Consider the following 22289-nt stretch of genomic DNA (forward strand, 5'->3'; position numbering starts at 1 on the left):
GCCCCGGTCGCAGTAGTCATTGCAGTGCTGGTCCTGACGGTTATCGAGTCAGCTACAGCCGCCGCCTTCTTCCTCCCAGCCCGTTTTCTCGTCGTCATAGTCGGATATCAATTAAAGAGGCGGCAGCTGATGCAATCCATCGCATACGAGGTCTTCAGAGAGAATAGGCCAGCCTAGACGGGCCTGGGGTCTGCAGAGATATATAAATCATCTTCAGGCCGGGCCGGCCTTCCAGCGCCTTCCAGCGCCAGATCAGCAGGACCGGGGCACCCCAGGTGCCCCGGAGGCTCTGGAGGGCGCTGGAGGCCCCTGGAGCTCCCTGAAGTTATAGGGGCCGATCAGCGAGGGAGCATGGATATTCGCGAATATCCACGGTCATCCGGGTGGCCAGCGCGGGGGGCCCGATGTGGATATACCGGGATACCATTGGCCGGGCGCCGCAGGCGCGCGGGGGGCCTGGATCAGCCGGTGGGCGCCACGCCTCGCCGCGGCGCCGCTGTGGGATCAGCGACGGCTCCGCGGCGCTGTGGATACCATCATCTATTTGGCCCTTCATCGCGTTAACCGAAAGGAAAAGATGGAGCGTCAAACAAATCATCAATTCGATCCATTCCATCCAAAGTACGATGATTCCGATGGTGACGATGCCGATCTTGGTAATATTGATTGGGACGACCCAGCCAGCTTTATGGCAGCCATGGGCGGGCCTATTCCAACCTCTCTCTCTCCCGCTGCGGTCCGTCGAGAGGCAACACAAAGGTTAAGAAACCTTTTTTCCAGTTACGAAATTTTGGTTAAGATACTCGCGCGTCACGAAGAGACCATTCAAAAGCGATGGACCAAGAAGACCCGACAACAGAGACTTCGGATTCTCCTCAAAGCCTGGCCAGATATGCCAACCTCGCACCGCCCTGATTTCGAGGCTTTCACCAAAGAGTCACCAGAGCAGCGAGAAAGAGGCACTCAGCATGCTGATAGTTTTATGTGGCCCTACATCAATCAGGAAGATCTTTCACAGACAAGACTACTACTATTGTTACTCAACGCTAGAGGTCATAACCCTCCCTCCGCTTTCGCCGGCGCCGACAACGACGCAATGCACCTAGGCAAGGTGTCCAGAGCCATAGTTCCGATATTTCTCAATGAACACATCATGGTCCTCAACGGTGCGGACTCCGCAGAAGAATACGGCAAGCTATTGGCATGGGAGGATCATGAGGATGCCTTCGAGTGGATGCATACCCGAAAGCAATATATTCCGGGTGAGGGTCTCGTAGTTTTACAGGCCCAAGAACGACTCTTGGGGTTTCTTGTCGAGTGCTGCCAGGAGCTGCTCCACGATATCCCGGCTGATATCATGACGAGCGACTCATTTCCCATTCAACCAGCGCCGCCAATGAAGTCAGAAAGCGAGTCGCTTAGGTTTGAGTCCCTAGCAGTAATAGCGGCAGAAGCACCATACCGGCTTCCGGCACAGCTCGACCTTAGCCGAATTGAATCGCTTCTTGGGGCCAGAGCGTCAGCTGCAGAGGATCATCTGTGGACTCTCCGGGAAGATCCGTCATACTTCGCTCAGCAGCTTCTGGAGACGAGGGACCATCGACAAGAGATGATGAAGGATACCTTGGGCCACCCCCACCCTACTACCAGAAGAAATTGTGACACCATCCTTTGGGCACGCGTCATCGGAAATGTCCTCACAGATGCTTATCTGGCACTTGAACTCTTCTCTGAACTGCATCGACAGACACGAGAACTACAATTGCTTCAGCAAAAGTATGCGACGACAATATCTCCCTCAAAAGACTTGCCAAAGGATTATCTACTTGCCCTGCTCAAGTTCCGCTACTACCTCAACCAGGGTGCAAAGGGGCCTCTCAATCTCCTGAAAGTCGTCGTCGTAGCCTCGCCGCCGATGCGCAAGTTCTACGTGCGCGAACCTAGCGATGACATCAATTCGACAAAAATTGCAATCAAATCCAAGCCCGGGCAAAAGATGACTAAAGTCGAGGGTCGCCTTATCTGGCTCCTTCGTACATTGTGGGAAGATGATAAAGACCTCTTCTTCGCCGGCCTGCCGTTGGTAGTAGACGAGCTAGAGCGACTGCTTCGAGCAGAGCCACCAGCGCAAGAGCTTGTGTCTGGCTACGTCATGCGAGTGATTGGTGACATTTCCATCATCGCTCAATGCTTGAGGCAACTGAACCTCTATCAGCCATGGGCTCAAAACTTTGAAAACGCCGCTGTAGACTGGGAGGATGATATTGAGAACAGCTTTACCCAGGCAACCAAGCCCTGGGGACAGATCCTTGCTGCGCTAAGGGAACAAAATCTGATCATCGTCGCGAAATTGGGTGAGCCGTCTCCAGGGAAGTTCACTTATCCCATTAGCAAGCGCCGAACGAGGGAAAATGTGGACGCCCTGCGACTAGCCGAGCTCAATCTAGACAAGGTCTGGATCCAAGCTGATCGAGTCATGTATGCTGCTGAAATCAACTTGGACGGCTCATCCATCCAACGCCTCCTTTCACAGCCCCGCATGTTGCGGAGAACCCCAGAGTGGATTGAACCGACAGTGAAGGTCAAAGAGGAACAAGTCTCAGATCCCGATTCAGATGCGCTGATTGAGCCATTCTCTACTCTGTTTTCCGGTCTTTCACAGGTCAGTGCTGGAAAAATCACGAGGAGTCACCTCTCTCCTCCCATTGAGCCTAAAGTGAAAGTAAAGACAAGAGGAACGACATCCAAACCACAGATCGATTCCACTGAAGCTTCGACAACGACTGGACATAGCCCTGGCGACACCCAAAGCAGCTTCCCGGTTGACTCCCGTGCACTAAAGGTTTTTCGTACCCTCTTTTTCAACCCGACGATGACATCAACGCCTGCTGAAGTCCCATGGAAAGATTTTCTTCACGCGATGATCTCGGCCGGTTTCAAGGTTGAGAAGTTATATGGGTCTGTTTGGCAGTTCTCCCCGACGAATTTAGATGTTGAGCGAAGTATTCACTTCCATGAACCCCATCCTAAGGGAAAGTTGGCCTTTGAGGTTGCAAGACGGTATGGACGGAGGCTTGGCCGGGCGTATGGATGGTTTGGGGGCATGTTCGTCTTGAAAGAAAAATAGCCAAAAAATAGATGGAGGGCGGCCTCCAAGGTGGTACAAACTCCATTGGTGACGCCGACATCGACGATCTGCTTGCTCGGCAGTGTGACATAGAAATTCCCATTCCGATACAACATGAATACCCGGTCACACAAAATCCTCGGATGTTTGTTGAGGTTGGTCCCACTAGAGGATTCGTAGAGCTAGGACTTCTTGCCGCCTCCAGCTATTCGCTCAACGATCTGCAGAGCATGGCACTACAACTTGTGTGCCGCTTCTTGGACAAGTATATCGCCAACCCTGACTCCGCCGGCCAACATCTTCAGTATGTCGGAGGTCCAGGTGGTACTGGAAAATCGAGGATTGTCGATGCCTTGCGGGACGTGTTCACTGCCAGAGGTCACCCGCATCACCTCCATATTACCGGTACATCAGGCAGTGCTGCCGCCCAGATCGGCGGCACCACACTTCACTCCGCCTTAGGACTAGACACCCACCGTTCTTACAACAAAAAATAGCCTCCAACATTCTCGGAAGCAAAGAAATGGATGTGGAAGCAGAAGTTGGCTCTCGTGATCGACGAAGTGAGCATGCTCGGGGGGGCCACTCTGTTTAATGCTAGCTGCCATCTTCAGGCCCTCCGCGACGGCCCCGATAAGCTATTTGGCAGTATTCCCGTTGTTCTCTTGATGGGGGATTTCTATCAGTTTGCCCCCGTGCTAGAAACAAGCCTCCTGGTGGACCGAATGGTGGATCTCGCTTATACGGCCTCCCTAGGACAGGCAACTATTTCTCACCACCGCGGCCACAGTCTGTGGCTATTGTTCAAGACTGTTATTCTCCTTGAGGAACAAGTCCGCGCCCGAGACGATCCACAACTAGGCGCCCTTTTGGACAGAATACGGGCTGGAACCCAGACAATGGAAGACCTTGACCTACTCAACACCAAACTCGTGGACCGCTCCCAAATCACCTTCAAAGATGGCTTGCGCGCTATAACACCGCTCAACCGTAACCGATGGAGCCTCAACACGGAAGCCGTGTTCGACTGGGCCCGCTTTCACAGGAGACATATCTCGGTCTTCGTCTCAACCCACGCTTGGCGCAGTCGGGCGTTATCCCAGCAGGAGGTGGCCCAGACCATCGAACAAGGCGACAACTCCAACTGCAAGATCGCTGGGGTCTTCTTCTACGCCCAGGGGATGCCTGTAGTTGTCAACAAAAATACATACACCGGATTGAAAGTTGTGAACGGGGCGGAGTTTACCGCTGCGGACGTCATTCCCGATCCGAAATCCCCGGGCTACCATCTTGCGGACGACGTTACCATCCACTTTGGTCCGCCACTTGGCATACTGTTAGAGTCGCAAGAGACTAAGGATTTAGTGATCCCGGCCCTCCCAACCGGCACCGTGCTCATCCGACCTATCACGCATACCCTCGATCCAGCCAACTCCCACTACAGGTTCCTGTCGGGGAAATGCTCGCGGCGGGGATTGCCGGTTGTCCCTGCATTTGCCCTTACTGACTATAAAGCTCAAGGCAAAACGTTTCTGGACGTGCTCTTAGAGCTGCGTGGAAACCGTATCACAAATGGTCAGCCTTCGAAATGCGACTTTACTAGTCTCTATGTGCAGCTATCCAGGTGTAGGACACTACAAGGAATCAAGCTTCTCAGTCCCCTACGACACCAAGATTTCATTGGGAATAAGCTGGACCAGAGTATTGTTGATGGCATGCAGAGGTTGACAGATCTAGCAGCAGAAACGAGCCGGATATTTGAAAGTCAGCAAAGCCATGCGTAGGACAGCGTGAGATACCATCCAAAAGATCGCCCAACGGCGAGACACAACGTTTCTGTTATTCAGGACACACGCCTAGGGCAAATTACGACCCCTACATCTCATAAGGCGACCTCACCGCCCGCCAATCGTCCGGATCCTTCTCGCCTCCGCCTTCTCGGCGCGCCTTCTCCCTCACCGAAGAGGTCCAGAATGTGGTCGCAGTACATCCACACGCCCTCAAGATGGTGCGGCAGCAACGGCTTCATGTCCTTGCGCGCGACCACCACGGTGCCGACATATGACCGCCACTCCGGCGGCGCAAACCCGGACTCGGCGTCGATATTGAGATACGTGGCGATCTGGTTGTCGAGGTCGGCCCGGTTTGCGGACTGACTGCCTACGCGGTAGAGGACCAGCGGGACGTCGATGAGTCCTGGGACAGGAGGCACGGGCAGTGAGAAGACGGGATGATCTGCCTGGATCGTCGTAGCGGACCAAGGCGCGAATTTCAGTCTCTCAACGTCGCACCGGACGATGACGGCTTGGATGGACCCTGACGCGCTATGAGTTGCCGTCGATGCCGGTGCAGCCGACTGTGAGGTGGCTGGAGCAGGCGCAGGGTTTGCTTCGACTGGAGGCACCTGCTCAGTGGGGGTTTGTGGCTCGGAATCGGTGTCTATGTTGTCCCATTTGGAGTAATCGATTGGCGCCATGGAGAGTGGCTCAGTACTACAACCTGAGGAAGATTAGTCGGTCAAAGAAATAAAGATAAGGATATCATATAAATTTGCTATTTCGGAAGCTTTCAAGTTTGTTAGGGTTAGGAGAATTGATGAGTCAAGTTCTTTCTTAAAAGTTCCCATGGTATCGAATCCCTACGCACACGTCAGATAAGGTTCTGGGCTGTAAGCCACAGTGATGCGAAACGAAAACCTTCGTCCTTTACTGACCTCCCAAAGGACCACCTAACGCCGTATACCCTCAATCAATATACCGAGCCGTCATCGAAGAGCCATAGGTAAATCAGAGGATCCGAGGGACGTTCCGAAAGGCATTGGCGGGCCCGCAGGGACCGGTCTCCTGTTGAGGACGGGAGCATAAGGTCTCCTTTCTCACGTGATGTTACATATAATGCCAGTCTTAAGCACCAGGCCCAAGACTGGTTCTTCACGTATCAGAGCCCCGCGTAATCGAGATTGTGACCATCCAGCACAACCCAGAAACTGGCGACATTGACGACTATGCCAGGCTTCAGTTGTTTGGTAGCATTTCTTCCTGGCTCATGTCGGATCATAGCTGGAGACCTGCAGACTCGAGGCCAGAGAGCCCCAGAAACTCATTCCGGCAGCTCCCTGATGAGAATGCGTATCCTATTGCTCTTTCCATATGCTCAGAGTCTCGGACGCACACACTGAAGAGCTTCTATCGGATGCGCCATTACAATCACCCTGGCTGGTCTTTCTTCAACCCGACGTGCGATATTCTTTGGCTTTCGAGCAGGAGGATGTGACAGAATTAAGTACGTCTTATGGCCGACAACTGGCCGACGTCCAGAATGTGATTCTGAGTGTGAATGGGTGGAGTGAAATCGCAGATCTCGAGATCTTGCGTCTTCTTGGTGGCGTCAATATCATCCAGATACTCCTCGGCGTCAACCAAACGCCAACAGACGTTCTTCAACTCCAGCACAGGGTCCAACTCCAATTTGGGGACGACGAAAGGTGGTGCTTTGTGTTTCGGTTTATGGACCGGCTGTACAATCCCTGTGGTGAAGTCGCAGTAGGGAGAATCAGGCATTAGGGAAGGCGGCGTCCGGGGCCAAGGACGAAGCCACTCGGGATTCCACTACGAAGCACTCTCCATATCTTCCGGCAACCTCATGTACTCCGTGCTTGATTGAGAGCGAGGTCTGTGTGTCATCAACGTTAATATAGCTATTGCGATGGAACGAGTATAGTACTTAAGTATATACGAGGTGGACCTGTTATTGTTACATTGTGATGACCATTGTCGCGTCAAAGCTGTGAGCATCTCTCTTTTCTTTGTCTGCATTCTCCGATGCGCTGCCCTTCCCACTTTGTTCGGTTGCGTTTGTAGCACCTAGACCCCCTCGTGTAATCTCTTGCTTCGTGTTCATACTGCTAAATCAGCCCTTAACTTGTGGTCTCTGAAGGTTGAACTTGGCTGACAGACCATCTTCGACCAGCCTGGCAGTGTGACTTCTCATGAAGTCAGTCTGGCGACGCCTGCACTCTTGTGCTACGACGTGTTCGACTCTTGGATGTGTGATCCTGGGTACTTGAACGCGGACTGCGTTGCCGCTTAGACCGGGTCTCATGAGAGTTGAAGCTCGACGTGAAGCTTGTGGTAAAGCTCATCGACGGATCGTTAATGTCCAGCGCCACAGACGCTTGACTTGGATCTTTCGAATCGTCATCCGGATGGAGATAATGGGAAGGGGCAAGCGCTTCGTTGCTGTCCGCGGCTGTGGTAGAGTCGTCGGTGTTAGCATCACAGACGTCTTGATATGCAACGTAGCCCACACAATCCACAAATTCGTCAGAATTCGAGTCCTCCTAATGCTGTCTCAGTTGTGGTGACGAGGTTCTTTCTCTTGAGCAGCCGCCGTCCCTACTAGAGACGCTCTGGCGTTCGCAGCCTCGACGAAGTTGTCTCGGTGCCGTTGAGCCAAGTCCCTGGCGTTTCTGAATGCGGTAGCTCTGCGCTGAAAGGTATCGATATTGCCGGTCATTCCCCAAGTGTCAATCTGGGTCATGTGGTACTCTGGCCGGTCCCCATCCGTGGTCGGCGCGGTGACGTGGTGGGCGTACATCTGAAGCGAGCCGATTCCGGCGTGGTAGGTCGAGCTGCGAGACGGTGGCTGGCTTGCTATATCATAGACGCCAGCATCTACACGTTGTTTTCTCGTTTCGTGTCTCCATGCCCATCCTGAGCCTGAGCCGCCATCTCCTCTTCAAGGTGGCTAGCTGGCATCAACTCACCAGCCTTCTTATCTCGCTTCTTATCTCGCAAATGCTGGCTAGCGTCATCAACGTTGCTAGAGCTTGGTACGGGAGATGATGGATATGGTATATTTTCCCGGAGGGGGTGTTCGCTGCCAGTATTCACGGAGCCGACGTTGGAGGGCTTATTAGCCTGCGAGAGGGCAAAGTCACCCGAATCGAAATACTTTCTTCCCTGGTATTGATGACTGAATTAGCTTGATTCTAGCCGGCCGGCTAACAGTACTTAAGAGTATTTCTCTACCTCTAACTGGTGATGGAGAAGGTTTCCTCTGGTTGGTATCGTTCCGTACCTCCGCAGGAGGCGCTTATCCTTTTCAGTAGGGGGCTCGGCCTTTTTTGGGGGATCCATATCTGCAATCCCGTGTGTGAGTTAGAAATTATTACAGGAAAGCGATGACGAGGCAGGCCGTTTTAAGCATACCAGGAGGCGACCGTCGTCATCCTTTCGTAAGACCCCGCAATATCCTAGACACACGTGACGGAAAAGGGAGGGGTTAATACTAGCAGATTATGCATTGCAAGCGGATGCGTGGCGCAGATTACGCGTGTCAACAGGAGCCATCATGCTACAAACCGTGAACTTCAACCTGGGGAGCTCTGATCTGGTTTCTCCCACACCTACCTTCCACCGAGTATAACATACTTTTCCGTTTTTCCGTGTGGCACGTTTCTATAATCACGAATATCGCACGAGATTCGTCATCTCGAGTCTGATTCCTGCCCTTACGGACAGCAGATTTGCCCAAAGTTTATGCTCGATTCGAGGGGGTATCAGACTGATGATATAGTTGAAGAGACTCTACGGCCCCAACACATGCGGGAGAATCACGGGTATAAAGTACTGACGAAGGATGTGAGATTCCGTGGTTTGAAATGAAAATAATCATCCAGATCCAGTCAAAAGATACCTAGTCAATCTTTCTCCTCCTTGTGATCCCCAACTCAATGAACACACGATTTAGCTTCCGTGCGAATTTCTATCTCTCAAGAACGTTTTCGTTTGGTTCCCGCCCGAGCCCCATTGGTTGGCCGAATCGAGTTGGCTAAAGTGATTGTGGTTTGCGACGGTCCTGAAGCAAGTGTAGCCGTGGCCGAAGATGTCAAGGCCATGGGTTGGGCTGTCCTTCGACAATGAAGGTGACGACTCATCTGGCTTTCCGAGTGGCTGCCTCTAAACTCGACCTGTTTGGCGAGCTGTTTGGCAGGTAAACTCTCTTTAGGGCGTACTCCCTCATTATATGCAGTTTCATTCCCACACTCCGCCGTCTCTAAAGTCTTGGAATCGGGCATCGTCGACGTGTCATCACCAGGTCGCGTCATTTCTTCGCCACGGTCGACATGTGAGCTAGATTCTTGAGGTGGAAAGCGCGCAGGCTCTGAAGAGGGAAAGAGCACCGCCGGGGCCACGGTATTCACAGATTCATTCCACTCAACAGGCCGGTCTCTCGCTGGAGTGCCGGATAAGCCGGGCGGGAGTATCGAGGATAACGGAGAGGGCCGCCACCTTGTACCGCTGGGGTCGTACGTTCTGGTGCGCTCATACTCCTTGTCTGGTAAATGGGGCATGAGCTCAGTGCTGCTGGTGACAGGAGTAGAGGCATGACACACCGGATGCCAAAGGTGGTCGGCGGGGAGGTAAGAAGCGAAGTAGCGAACAAGGGAGTCGAAGGAATTTGTACGAAAGAGTTGGACAGCATGTTGCCACTGAGGCGAACTGACAAGACTTGGGTTTGCGATGATCTCCAGACTCGCAGATTCAAGAGCGTCGTTCAATTCGCGGAGGCGTTGTTGCCTGCGATTATTGGCCAAATGATGAAATTCGGTAGCGGAGTTGGCCTCGTGGGAGATTTCGAAGATATCGTGGTGGAAGGCATCAGGGTCTTGAATGGGGGATGAATAGGTGTTATACTGGTCGTGAAGCTTGGTGAATAAGTCCCCTCTCTTCATGTCGAACTTCCAGGCCGGCCATGCCCAGGATGGGTCATCCATGTCGTACGGATCACGTGTTATATTGATAAGATCTGCGCGAGGTTGAAAATAACCAGTTTGTAAATGGCAGGATAATGGAAAATAAAACCACTACCAGAGAGGATGAGAGGGAAATCTTTGCAAAAGAAAGTGGGCATGGGCGTCGCAACTTTTGGCTGTGGCAGCGCGTCGATCCACATTGCCTGGCTGAAATCAGGTTATCCCGCCACCCACTACTGCCTTTCAACGGAACCCATGACTTTAGACCCCTGTGCAAGTCAGTTGTTAGATATCCATCCAGTCATGCATGTACAAAGGATCTATGCACCTAATGAATGCCCAGGCGTGCGGGGGTAGAATAAGAGACGCACTTCCGGCCGAACCAAGCAAGAAGAGGAGAACAACAGAACAGGGCAGACAATGATCAATAAGAATCATCAGTTTTGCTTTATAATCTACTGTATTGACCCCTTATTCACTCAAGATACACCCCGCGTATGTATGTATGTATGTATAATTTTCGTCCGAGGGGCCGCGAGGCCCGTAAAAGTCCCCTAATCTAATGGGGGACAGGACGTGATGGGCTAAACTATCTACAATTGCTGCTGCATTGGACCTTACTCAGACCATCTGCAAGGCCTCTTAGCTCGGAGCTATATGCATGCTCAATCCCTCCAAAAGGCACTTTTCTACTCGTAACCCACCCTACAGTAGTTTCCGCTAAAGCACGTCACACAGGACATCAACACAGTTGATCCTAGCAAAGCTTGTGCAGCAGCGCCTCCATCTAGCTCATCCAGCATGGCATCCGCTCAAAGGCGCATTGTTTCAAGAGGGTATCCCGTCAGCGGAACCGTCCCTCACCCAGTCAAGAATTCTCTTGCACAGATAGATCAAGTAGCCATCGACAACCTCGGGTGGGAGGGCTATGTCATCTAAGGTCGCCAGTAGCTGCAACCAAAGCTGTGCATTCTTAGGGAAAACCCTCGCAGGAGGAAAACCCAAGGCAACTGGGACGCTGTTGCAGAGGAGGCGATTGCCTCGATCCGCGGTCTCGAGGCAAGCTTTGTACCATTTTGACCCAGCGGTTTGTGTATGGTGTCTCGAAGCAGTGGGACAAGTTGTCGGGCCTGGTGGCGGTCCGGGTAGCAGCCGAAGCTACAAAAAGAAAGGAGGTTCTCTGGGCAGCGCGCAGCTGCAGAGGTCGGTTGGGGCGGCTAAAAGTCGCAGATGAAGTTGAGGGCGCGAAGCCCGGAATTTCGAGCAGCCAGAGCTGCAGAAGGGAATGGGTCGGGCCACAGAAGCCCGAGAGGTCGAGGGCACGAGGCCGAGAGTGTCAAGGCGGCATGGTCACACGGGTGGCTCTGGGCAGCCGAAGCTGCAGAGGGTTGTCGAGGCGGCAGGGCCGCGGAAGATCACGTCGATCGGACTCGCAAACGTCGGTAGGGCGGAGGGCCAGCAGGATCCAGGGCCTCGCAAGGCACCCAACCTTGCGAGAGCCTGGAACCGGCTGGTTTGTTTGGTGCCAGAACAGTATCTCCTGGCTGTCGCTACAGCTCACAAGAAGGTCAACTCTCCTAATTCCTTTGGATTGTGACCTGCTAAGACCCTGTTAGGTCCTAGCTGCAAAGCTGCGGGTGGTGGCCTGTAAAAATAACACCTGCCCTAACGCAGTGCTAGCAGTAGCCGCGAGGGGGAAATTTTTACAGGGAGAGTTGCACCACACCCCGCGTATCTAACACAGTCAATACCGTTGGCTCCTATGAAAAATATAAGGTTCCCACTCCTGTACCAATACACGATAAGCCAAATAACTATTCTACCTGGTTTCTCAAACCGGGCTTCGGCCCCGAGCTGCGATTCTTCCGATTAGATCTCTAAAATATGATGTAGTATTCATATTGGGTATGACAAGGAATGTGAGGAATGAGTGATTGGTAGTCAGCTGGGGGAGAATTTCTTGGACAGATTACATGCGGGATCGGGATGGGCCTAGTAGAGTTGGATCATGTAACTGCACTTTGTAACATAGCCTGCTTCGTTCAACATCTATCTCCAGAATGAGTGGAAGCTGAAACATACGATTTTGATGCGTACTAAGGAGCAACAGTTTGGTTTATATATCGTACGCACATAATTTTTTAGGAAGCGGCAAGTGGTGATGCAGACCAATGTCGAGACTAGATGATTGTTTTGTCCTGAGTGGTTAGTACACTGGATAAATCTGGTCAATTGAAGAATGTTAGCTGCGCCATTCGCTTATTATTACAGCCTGGAATTATCCAGTATATAACCTAACAAAGAATTATCACAATATATGCAACTAAAGAGGAAGGCACTGCTCAAGACAGCCCCTTGTGGAATGGAGCAGTGACTAATTAGGCTCCAAGTCAAAGAGCACTAAGGAGCAAGGCCTACGTCACGACTTGGCAAAATGCTCGCACCACCATCGAGGCTTTGGTTCCGATCGGACATGCAGTCAAGCCACGCTAAGCCTTTTACTTTGCTGTGACGGTTAAAGCACACTCTACCGTTCAGTGGACATGTCACTAAAGTTTAGCGAGCTATCCGCTACAGTTTAGTGAGTACTCCACTGCAGTTTAGTGGACAGTTATGATCATTTAGTGAAGATACTTGTTAAAAAATTTAAGGTGCTATAAAATTAGTTGCTTTAGCGCTGTAAATTAGCGGATCTTGATACAGCTGTTTGTATAATCTTTAGAAAGTAAGTGTCAGAAAGTGTGTATTCTGTTGTTGTCCTGCCCTGTTTCTTGAGGGTTCAAGGCAGGCTATATATGGATTTGGCAATAGGTGGCAAATTTCATCTCTGATGGCGATATCCGTGTCAGCTTTTCCAGGTGTTTCTAGGAGCTTCCTTTTGCCACTATTCAACACATTTTTATCTTCCACAGTGTTCCAGCGCTATTACAGCAGTGTTACATCTGCGTCTTATCTGACAGTAAGTTACTTAAAGTACCTGTTGGGTGCTGGCTACACAGCAGTGGGTGCTGTACACACGGTCCCTAAAAAATTACACGTGACCCTTGGTACAGTTGGCTGGGGTTTGTTGTGGAGCCCTCGCCAAATTGGGCATGCGCTGCGGTCGTTCAAGCTTCTTGACAGGGATGTCCGGCAACACGCGAGATATATAGTGGCGACATCATCCCAATTTCACTGCCATTGCGCTGCGTTGTCTTGGGTTCCGCCACTGGAGCACTGTCGCCTCGTTCACCCCTTTTTCTGCACGCCGTCGAGCCAGAACACCGCAGCGTGAACTGAGAGCAAGGTTGGTCAATCGGCTCCATTGTTCTTCAATCACTTATGGACATTGTTTTTGACAGTCGTAGTTCCGTTACGGCATCCACTCAAGGAATTTGGCGTGCTCCAGGGTGTACCAGCAGGCGCCATTTATCGGACCGCAATCACACACAAGGTCTCGAGCTCGGGAACCTCCAGCATCGTTCCTCTGATACCACGCATCGATACCGTCGTCCTACACCGGCGAAGTCGCCTATTGAAGACACGCAGGTCTTCGACGTATCTCCCCCTTGGAGTCACTAGCGATGGTTTTGCAGCTACCACCCCAATTGATCCTACGTATCGCAGGATTTCTTCAATCCGAAAATGGTATCAATACCCTTGCTCACACAAGCCGCACGGTGCATCAGATGCTCAATTACTTTCTCTACCAATACAATGCTCAGAAATCGGAAGGGTCAGCACTCACATGGGCTGCTAGGAACGGACAAACTCAAACCGCATGTATGGCGATTAGCGCAGGCGCCACACCATTAGACGAGGCACTTGGCTTAGCCGCGGGCTTTGGACATGCCAATGCGGTCAAGCTGCTTGTTTCTACAGATGGGGTGGAAGTAAATTGCAAAGACAGCCAAGGCCAGACACTACTATCACGGGCAGCTTCTAAGGGCCATGAGTTTGTTGTCAGGCTGCTGATGGAGTCTGACGGCCTTCTTGTCAACTCCAGAAATTATGAATTTGGAAGAACGCCTTTGTGTCTTGCTTCTCAATATGGGCACACTTCTGTCGTCAGGTTGCTCCTTGCGTCTGCGAAAACAGATGCCGACTTGAGTGACAACAGTGGATGGACACCACTATCTCTAGCTGCATGCCACGGTCATGTCTTGATAGTGAAGCTACTCCTGGAATCAGGCAGAGTCGACGTCAACTCAATGAATGAAGAGGGACAACCGCACTATCGTGCGCGGCTGAGTGTGGTTATGACTCCATCGTTGGCCTACTCATGAGTTCAAGTCTCACAAAAGTGGACGTCAACTCGGTGGATGAATATGGAATGACTCCTATGGGATACGCTGCAGCACGTGGTCGTGAGTCCATCGTGAGGCTCCTGTTGGAGTCCGGGCGAACAAAGGTGAATTTGAAAGATGCTCATGGAAACAGTCCGCTAGCCCTCGCGGCAAGAGAGGGTCATGAACCCGTCGTCAGGCTACTTCTCGATCGTACGAAGTCGACATCGATGCACAAAATACAAACGGGCAAACGGCAGTATTGAACACGTCTGAGCACGGGTATGATGCCATCACCAAGCTGATTTTGGACGCGAATAAAGCTCGCCTTGATCCAGCATGCATAGGGTCTACGGCACTACCACCCTTGCCGTGGAATGAGGAATTTGACGACAACCCTTCGTTTAGTCCAACCCCACTAGCCCACGCTTCCATGTTTGGTCATGAATCCGTCGTCAAGCTACTTTTGCAGTCCAGTGGTGCAGATAGTAACTGTCAGGACGGATTTCTGAAGCGAACCCCGTTATCATGGGCTGCGGAGTATGGGCATAGTGGCATAGTTGGTCTATTCTTAGAGCCAAGTCGAGCGAATGTCAATTCGAAAGACGACATTGGCTTCACACCGCTATTATACGCTGCAGCAAGGGGACACGACTCAATAGTTGATTTGTTGCTGAAGTCGGGAGCGCCGAAGTCAATCTCATTCAGCTAGGACCTCTAGGTCAGCTAGGACTTCATCACGGTCTCTAGGATGACAAGACCATATAGATATATAGAGGCTTTCTAGAGCCCCATTCTAGCTAGAAATCAAGAGCTTCCACACACATCTCAATGCACCATTCTTCATCAGATGCAATAGATAATAGCCTCACTACCTTTTGACTCGGAGTCGCGGTACTATTACGCTTGAACTAGGCGCGATGAGGGCGACTACGGATTCCTTAGAATTACACTGTTGTTACTCAATGTAGCTCTTCGATAATATTGAGGTTTGGTACAGTCTGAGACACATTTGGATATTGGCAAGTAGACGAAAAGACAAGCTTCTCCTGGAAGCAGTGCTGTCAGCAAGCCAAGTTGGGCTTACAGAATCATGTGTGGGTCTCTCTTACGGAATGGTTCGACAGGAACAAGGCACTTTGTTACAAGAAGCTCGGCTAAAAGCATTTCTCAGAAGCACCCGGCGAAATCTAAATACATTCCCTCCTCAAACGTCAATGCACTTGACTCTGGTCCTTCAGGGCAGATGGAGGTTGCTAGCTAGGGAGGCGATCTGTATTGTTTCTAGTTATCGTTTCACACCGTTTTTTACATCCTATCTCATGTGCTATCCACTTCGTTGAGCCCACCCCGTGTCGCAAGTTAGTGACGTGAACATCTCTCATCGGGCCCCTAGCACTAACATGCAGTTATCTTTCAACACAGAACCTCCTGACAATATCCACCAACCTTCCTCTCCTACTACTCGTATCAAAAACTTGTCCGTGATCCAAATCTTGAAACCATAGCACGTCCAGCCCATCGCCCTTCCATATTCCATCTTCCCAGTGACTAGTTTCTAATATCCAATTATCTGCGCCTGTCAAGTACGCCCCAATTGCTTTCGTGTCAATTACTATGTCGCTGCTAGCTAGCACAACAGTCACGCGATGCCCCTGGATGTCTTCCTTCCACAAGACGTTATCAGCCCAGAAGAAGCGGCGAAATAATGTATGCGAGACACCCATGTCCTTGGAGCCGAAGTAAGAGAGCAGATGTTCATTAGCCTGGGCTGGCTTCCGACAGATCTTAGTGTCGAGGAGGTTAGTTGGGATTGCGAACAAGGATGCAAAGAAAACTTTACAAAGTTGTATGCTACATCAGGGAGATGTAGCAGGAAAGACACTGGATCAACAAACACAATCGGTCCAATCTTCTGCGCAATCTGTGGAGTGTGAAGGAGATGCGCAGCAACCACGCTTCCGTACCTTCATAGGGCAGAAATTAGTACAGGACAATGACTAGACATAAATCGAGAGAAAGGGAGAGGGGTACCCACGAGTGTGATACGAGGACAATCCTACTCCACCCATGTGCCTTTAATATACGATTAATCTCCTCGCACATCTCATCTTTCAACAGTGCCTCGGCTGTAATCCTGGAGCTTATAGGCATGATCTCTATGGCAATGATCCCCACCTGTCCGTCCGACGGATCCTTGGCATCCGCGGCACTAAGATCGCCCAAGAAATTGATATATGGGTAGAGTCCAATGCCGATGCCGTGGATGAACAGAATGGGGAGTTTCGTTGTAGACATATGCGGCCGGTACCAGTACGTGAGGGTTTTCGCAGGGGAGCGATACGTGGATAAGAGAGTGAGAGGACGCAAAGGAAAAATAGCGAGAAACGATGTGCGGTAGAAGTCGAAGGAGTGATAGTGCATATAGGCGGACGTTATAGTATCAACGACAAACACACACTATAGCATGAAGTTAGGAACCTGACTCTTACTACTGAGGGATAAGCCCATGCGTATCTTGCTCTGGAAACTCACCAGATACCAAGTCAAACTGCGGTGTAACATCTCGACCTTATCAAGCGTCAATCTAAGGCACTGAACGTTGCCGTGCCCGGGTTCCAGCTTCCTCCCTAGCAGCTTCTCCATCTCTCCAGCGTACTCCTCCAGCTCCTCGTCGTGTGCCAGGTCAGAATCTCCAGTGTTCAAGAACGCCCATCGGAAGAAGTCCTTGACGTTTTCCCGCTTGATCTCCGCAGGTGGCGCATTTCGGAACCATTTCTGCAAGTACTGGTCCGGATCTGGGATATTTCTGTGGCAGCGCCAGAACAGATTCCGGCGATCTTCGCGAGACGCAGTTGTGGGATGAGTCGCGACCCTCTGGAGGTAGGCGTTGCGCGGGAGATAGACAGCACAGTAGAATACCGTCTCGAGAACGAGCCATACTTCGAGTATGCGGGGGATACGGATCGGAAGGTCGACTAGCGAGCTGACCAGCGAATAGAATATGCTGAAGGGTGCCACCAGGTGCAGGAAGAATATGGATGTCCGTATGAAGGCGTACTTCCAGACAGACGATTGTGCCATTGGCGATGCGCAGATAGTAGCCTCAGCCGAGGAGCCTATCCTCAGCTATTGGTAATGATGCTTGAAAGAAGAAGATTTCATATCAGTCATGTCTTGAGGGTATTTCCATTAAATAGGCCAACCCAATTTGTTGGGAACCATTGACGGCCGACTTACCCCACATCGCGCCGAAAAATGCGGGTTCTATCAAGACTTGACATGTGAAGAGATAATACCAGCAGGGACGACAGTCAGATGGAAGGTTATCAACCAATGTACGTATGTCAATTACAATTGGCTCTATAGTGTTGGGGTGTGGTTCCGCCACCCATGTTTCCAACTCCTATGAATTGCAGGACGACGTCATGTTCACATGCTTGAATCCATTAATTCATTCACTTAAGATGCAGATAGGAACCTTTACTCAGCTGCGAAGCGAACGGCTCCCTGCACCTGCGACCACGTGTGCCCGAGATGAACGAGACGACCGACAGAAACAGAAGCCGTCTGGGATCCGGCGTCCAAGCGACTGAGCATTCGCAAGAGATGCTCATGCAACAGGGTTGGGCCAAGAACGAAGGACTGAAACAACGTAGGTGACGCCGGGACCCAAAACCTGTCTGTCGCGAGTGATGACTCTCACGAACAATATGGTCGATAGTAAATGGACAATGGTGACATGGTCCGCAGCGTGGGGAGCTTGGCTTCATAAACGGAGAAAAGGTGGTGGCACTGGCGGAGACATAATTCCTGCCAGGGTAGAGCTAACATTCGATGACGAGAGCAGAGACGGCCTCTTGTCGTTATGTTAGCACGAAACCGATCGCCTAATAAGGCTTACCCAGACTGCCAGGAAATGCCTACGGCGCACCGACCCGACGACCACTCGTTCCAGATCCTCCGGCACAAAAACTCACCATGTCCCTGCCGAGCATAACGCCTCGCGGTGGGCAACAAGGTGCGAAAAAGCTGGGCACATAGCGGCCGACGCCGGCCTCATGTGCTGCCGCGATGAGAGCCATCTCTTCCTTGATTTGGATCAACGTCAGGCAAGAGATGACTACGTCTATGCCCAAAAGCTCTTGAACAAGTGCGTCCGATGGCCCACCAAGCTCTACCGGCTTGATGATGACGCCGCGTTTGGCGAATTCAACATACTCGTCCTTGCTAACGGAAGAGGGCCGCGCTAGTGCAGTCACTTCCTACATCAACGTCAGCTATTCCAACCTCCAAACTCTAGCGTCTGCCTCCAATAGTGAAGCAATTCGTCAAAATGTCAACATACAAATTTCTCAGGTTTGTCCAACAGCGCGTTTACAATCGAGGTGCCGGTCATACCGGACGCGCCGGCGATAGCGATTCTGGTTCTGGTCAGGGCTCCTAATAGTGCAGACCATTTACACTATTAGTGCAGACTACAATCCAAGATCAATAATCAATCCACGACGGGCGTTCGTGGATTGACGACTAGGATGATGCGCCCCTTGAAACGAGCCTTGTTGATCCGGATCGCACCAGTGAATTGATCAGAAATATCCAAAACAAAGTGGTTGGCACAGCAACAATCATGGGTACCCTGGTTTTGTAACACCATGCCAACAACCTAGCGTACTTAGCGTCCACACCGGGCGTCCGTATTCCCTGCCCTGATCTGCAGTCTGCACTAATAGTCTAAATGGTCTGCACTATTAGGAGCCCTGTGCAATGCATAGGATACATGCAAGCGTCAACATTCTTTCGCATCAGCTATCTCAACAAGAAGGAATCATGCCTGTGTAGAATCGCTTTTTTAACGGGGGAGTACCAGGGTCCGGTCAATAGTGGCCGGAAACAGCAAGTAGGTGAGTCAAGGGGGCGGCCTTCGAAGCAAATGGCCCGACCAAATGCTACAAGTGAATCGTCATTCGATCGTCATCATACCTTTGTCGTACCGAGTGCGACCCTAACATTAGCTGCAAGATTTCTGAGCCGTTTGACCTAGGCTAAAAATTACTTTGCCAACTCTCGCCTTTCATTCTCACTCAGTCTTGTTCAGTTTGCTTATCGTATACGTTACTCTGTAATTTGATAATAATAGAAAGCACTTTAATAGGCGCGATTTTAACCCTATAAGGCGCGAGGGGTTAGTTATTTCTATTGTCGATACTTAAAAGCGCTCTCTAAAAGATATTTGCTTAAATTTGTAGCGTACTCTCAGTAGTCGGTGGGCCAGACTATCCAATTGACCTTTTGGAGCGGTGTTGCGGCGCTATAAATGGCTGTTGTTTCATAAATTCCTTTCTTGCTGGTGATGATGTTTGGTTACAAGAGGCAGATATGCTTGGTGAAAGGAGGGTTGGCCTGTCGATAAGCATCCGGCCTAAGTGAGCGCAGAGCGTAAAGCAAAGAGCTGTTCTGAAAACCCGGTCCCCACCCCCGAGTTAGCGAATTATGGATGTGCTGATTCTGGAGCGGCTACGACGGTGGCCGTTTTCGGCTCCTGAAGGATCCAACAGCTATTTTAGGACTCAAATAATCCTTGTGAAAGACTCCTTGTACACCCTCTTGCATGGCGGCAGATCAGTGGTCACTGAAGATTCTAGAAATGTAACAATTCGAGAGATGTCTTTTCCTTCCTCTTTACGAATCTCCGCCCAATCGCTTGCCCGCACTGTGGAGAGGGTTTGGGTGGAGCTGGAGTGGGGTTGTGGAAGGTTCTAGATGGCAGCAACACTTTTATATAAGGCTGTGCTAGTGACAACAACGACGTCTATTTGTCTTGATCAGCATAAAAGGCTACCGTAGCATGGAGCGACGAAACGTCTTTATCTTTGATCCTGGCACGTCAGATCCCGCCACGCTGTCCGTGAAACCACCTTTGGAGCATTTGGCGGTTGTGACGGGACCTCCTCATGACTTAAACTCCGCACAGCTGCCCTCAAATTCGCAGAGTAAGCTTGCTCCGGCTGGTATGCTACCTAAGCATCGGACCTGGAGCGGCGGAGTCCTGTTTACATTGCCTGAGGGTTCCATGGTCAGCGCAACTGGAAATAGATGATTGGCTTACAGCTTAATCGATTTTTTCCGCTTTGAGTGCAACCCAGATCGGCGGCGCATTTCAGGATCGTCGCATCTACCACGACCACCGCGGGCAACCATATATGCCGCCAGCTCCATCATTAGGATAAGCGGCTACAAATTTAGGCGTAGATTCAGCAGTTGACACGCGAGCGAGACGATTACCAAAGTGAACGCAACCGGTATAGGCAGATTTTAAAAGAGGCTGGGGTCGCCGATAAATCACCGCCAACTATAGCGAGCACAAGGAGGAGTACAAACGACATAGGATAGCTCTCGCAGGAAGTGGAATGATACTGTCGTCGGCTAAGAAAGGAATAGCCCTGTGCCTCGATATTCTGCTCGTCAATAAAGCATCCACCACCAGATCGTCTAGGAGGAGGTTAGATAGGGTATCAGCAGGGACATCAGTTTGTATTTATTTGTTTCACTCTTTAGATAATAATACTTTACTCTAAGGCCTAGTATCCCTAATAATTGCTCCCTTGCCCAGTTCGTAGTTCCAGCCTATCCTCTTCTCTATCCTAAAAGGCTCTATGCATTGTACTATGGTCCCTGACTCGGAGCTTCAGGGATCGCCCGTCGTCCCTTGGATATCATCCCCGCTAGGTTGTTTCGTCTTGTCGGCCTACTCTATCTTGGAGTCTGCCGATAAACTTCACGTCACTGTGCTGAGCATGTTGACGCACGGTCACGAGTCTCAATTCACACCATTTAACCTCTTTGCAGAAGATCTAGCTCAGTCTGGCCGTCTCCTATATCATTACACGAAAATATTAATTGCTGTTATGCGAGACTCCCCTTTCTCTCAAAAAAGATAGTCTGGCTCTGCAGGCGGCCAGATATCCCCAACATTTAGTATGGGTTAACTCTGGTTCCTTATAGAAGTTGGTGATAAGATCATGCCGGGCGAAGCTTATCAGTGTCAAGCCTGTTGTCTTATCTAAACATTTTGTCTATATCGCAAACATTAAAAAATCGGCTAAGGAGGGTGTCGCTGGATACTAAACTCCCTCTAGATTGATAGTGAATTACATAAGATATTACGGGGCTGGACTCCCAGCTAAGTTAACGGGACATGGTGACAGGTACATAAACATCCCAGTACTACAAGAGCAAGTCATTGGCCCAGACCATGACGACGCCGCATTCTCGTCGGCAACTCTGCGGGATGCAGCAATTTCGGATGACGAACATGAAGGAGAGATTATTAGATGAAACCCATGGGCCGACCAAGATGAGCTAATCACTTTTCAGCATACTGCAGGTCCTGCTTCGTGAGCTTACGGCTTTAGAGGCGAAGCTCACTGAGAGCTTTGATGATGGCATATCAAGCACTCAGCTAACAAGGGAGAAAAAAGACATCACATGTTGAAACACTGCATTCAAACTACATCCTGGCCTGGCTGTCTAGGTTAACCACCTAACATCATTGTTCCTAATTCCCTGCCAACGTCGTCCTGGAAACAACTGCGTAAACCTGGCCCCGTTCCTCCTTCAGCTTGCAGGCCATTCTCCGCCTATTGAACTCCATCGAGACGTAGGGCGACCAAGTTATTAGGTAGAATTAACATCCACCGCCAATAACGTTCTAGAGTCTCTCACGACTCTTGAGTTTCGTAGAGTAATGCACTTGTAGAGACCATGCGTGCCCTTGTTTTCAGGCGGCAGAACTGACCAGCCGGACAGTCTCAGTCCAAGCTGATGCCTGCAACCTGGTCATGAGTCACGCCTTTCTCTCATTATCATGCACCGCAGCTTCACGTCTCCTGCATCGGCTTCCCCGAAGTCTGCCTCGCCGGTGCGTGACGTATGAGCTTAGACTTATGCATCCCTTTGCATGCAGGAGGAAGCAATGCGGCATTTGAAGGGAGTTTTATGCCAGTGAGATGGCCTCAGTTCCCGAGTTGGTTATCCTCATTCCCATATTGCCCGAGTCGCCCCTCATTGCCCAATATCCCTGCCTCCTTTGTTATGCAATATGGGTAAGGGCTCTAATATTAAATGTTCTCTTTCAAGT

General features: G+C 50.8%; 10 protein-coding genes across 10 annotated transcripts; 4 read left to right on the forward strand and 6 right to left on the reverse strand.

Annotated features, from left to right (window-relative positions):
- Window positions 1–577: 577 nt before the first annotated feature.
- BGZ61DRAFT_374123 (uncharacterized protein) lies at window positions 578–3127 on the forward strand (the record flags this gene model as incomplete). The annotated part of the gene is made up of 1 exon (XM_046242305.1): window positions 578–3127. The coding sequence occupies one exon, from the start codon at window positions 578–580 to the stop codon at window positions 3125–3127; it is 2550 nt and encodes an 849-aa protein (XP_046094080.1).
- Window positions 3128–5060: 1933 nt separating this feature from the next.
- On the reverse strand, window positions 5061–5603 carry BGZ61DRAFT_405606 (uncharacterized protein; the record flags this gene model as incomplete). The annotated part of the gene is made up of 1 exon (XM_046243139.1): window positions 5061–5603. A coding segment is annotated over one exon (543 nt), but the record flags the coding sequence as incomplete, so codon positions are not given.
- Window positions 5604–6141: 538 nt separating this feature from the next.
- BGZ61DRAFT_573535 (uncharacterized protein) lies at window positions 6142–6720 on the forward strand. The gene has a single exon (XM_046256132.1). It carries the CDS (start codon window positions 6277–6279, stop codon window positions 6688–6690), a length of 414 nt encoding a protein of 137 aa, XP_046094082.1. The 5' UTR covers window positions 6142–6276; the 3' UTR covers window positions 6691–6720.
- Window positions 6721–7528: 808 nt separating this feature from the next.
- On the reverse strand, window positions 7529–7759 carry BGZ61DRAFT_312786 (uncharacterized protein; the record flags this gene model as incomplete). The annotated part of the gene is made up of 1 exon (XM_046238830.1): window positions 7529–7759. A coding segment is annotated over one exon (231 nt), but the record flags the coding sequence as incomplete, so codon positions are not given.
- Window positions 7760–7935: 176 nt separating this feature from the next.
- Window positions 7936–8238, reverse strand: BGZ61DRAFT_318469 (uncharacterized protein; the record flags this gene model as incomplete). Its single annotated transcript, XM_046238904.1, has 2 exons — window positions 7936–8088; window positions 8158–8238. Coding segments are annotated over 2 exons (234 nt in total), but the record flags the coding sequence as incomplete, so codon positions are not given.
- Window positions 8239–8764: 526 nt separating this feature from the next.
- BGZ61DRAFT_468053 (uncharacterized protein) lies at window positions 8765–10073 on the reverse strand. Its single transcript, XM_046247840.1, has one exon. It carries the CDS (start codon window positions 9903–9905, stop codon window positions 8901–8903), a length of 1005 nt encoding a protein of 334 aa, XP_046094085.1. The 5' UTR covers window positions 9906–10073; the 3' UTR covers window positions 8765–8900.
- A 3374-nt stretch (window positions 10074–13447) lies between these two features.
- Window positions 13448–14415, forward strand: BGZ61DRAFT_500677 (putative ankyrin repeat-containing protein; the record flags this gene model as incomplete). The annotated part of the gene is made up of 2 exons (XM_046251598.1): window positions 13448–13947; window positions 14157–14415. The coding sequence occupies 2 exons, from the start codon at window positions 13448–13450 to the stop codon at window positions 14413–14415; spliced, it is 759 nt and encodes a 252-aa protein (XP_046094086.1).
- A 140-nt stretch (window positions 14416–14555) lies between these two features.
- On the forward strand, window positions 14556–14825 carry BGZ61DRAFT_283477 (ankyrin repeat-containing domain protein; the record flags this gene model as incomplete). The annotated part of the gene is made up of 1 exon (XM_046238489.1): window positions 14556–14825. A coding segment is annotated over one exon (270 nt), but the record flags the coding sequence as incomplete, so codon positions are not given.
- Window positions 14826–15517: 692 nt separating this feature from the next.
- On the reverse strand, window positions 15518–17604 carry BGZ61DRAFT_468060 (uncharacterized protein). The gene is made up of 6 exons (XM_046247841.1): window positions 17301–17604; window positions 16685–17233; window positions 16186–16609; window positions 16160–16161; window positions 15993–16112; window positions 15518–15936 (listed from the first exon to the last, which is right to left on the reverse strand). Exons 2-6 carry the CDS (start codon window positions 17231–17233, stop codon window positions 15559–15561), a joined length of 1473 nt encoding a protein of 490 aa, XP_046094088.1. The 5' UTR covers window positions 17301–17604; the 3' UTR covers window positions 15518–15558.
- A 468-nt stretch (window positions 17605–18072) lies between these two features.
- On the reverse strand, window positions 18073–18623 carry BGZ61DRAFT_435321 (uncharacterized protein; the record flags this gene model as incomplete). Its single annotated transcript, XM_046243987.1, has 2 exons — window positions 18498–18623; window positions 18073–18414 (listed from the first exon to the last, which is right to left on the reverse strand). Exons 1-2 carry the CDS (start codon window positions 18546–18548, stop codon window positions 18073–18075), a joined length of 393 nt encoding a protein of 130 aa, XP_046094089.1. The 5' UTR covers window positions 18549–18623.
- Between the last annotated feature and the right edge of the window lie 3666 nt (window positions 18624–22289).

Source organism: Ilyonectria robusta, assembly GCF_021365365.1.
Source record: "Ilyonectria robusta strain PMI_751 chromosome Unknown BGZ61scaffold_67, whole genome shotgun sequence".
Classification (NCBI taxonomy): Eukaryota; Fungi; Ascomycota; class Sordariomycetes; order Hypocreales; family Nectriaceae; genus Ilyonectria; species Ilyonectria robusta.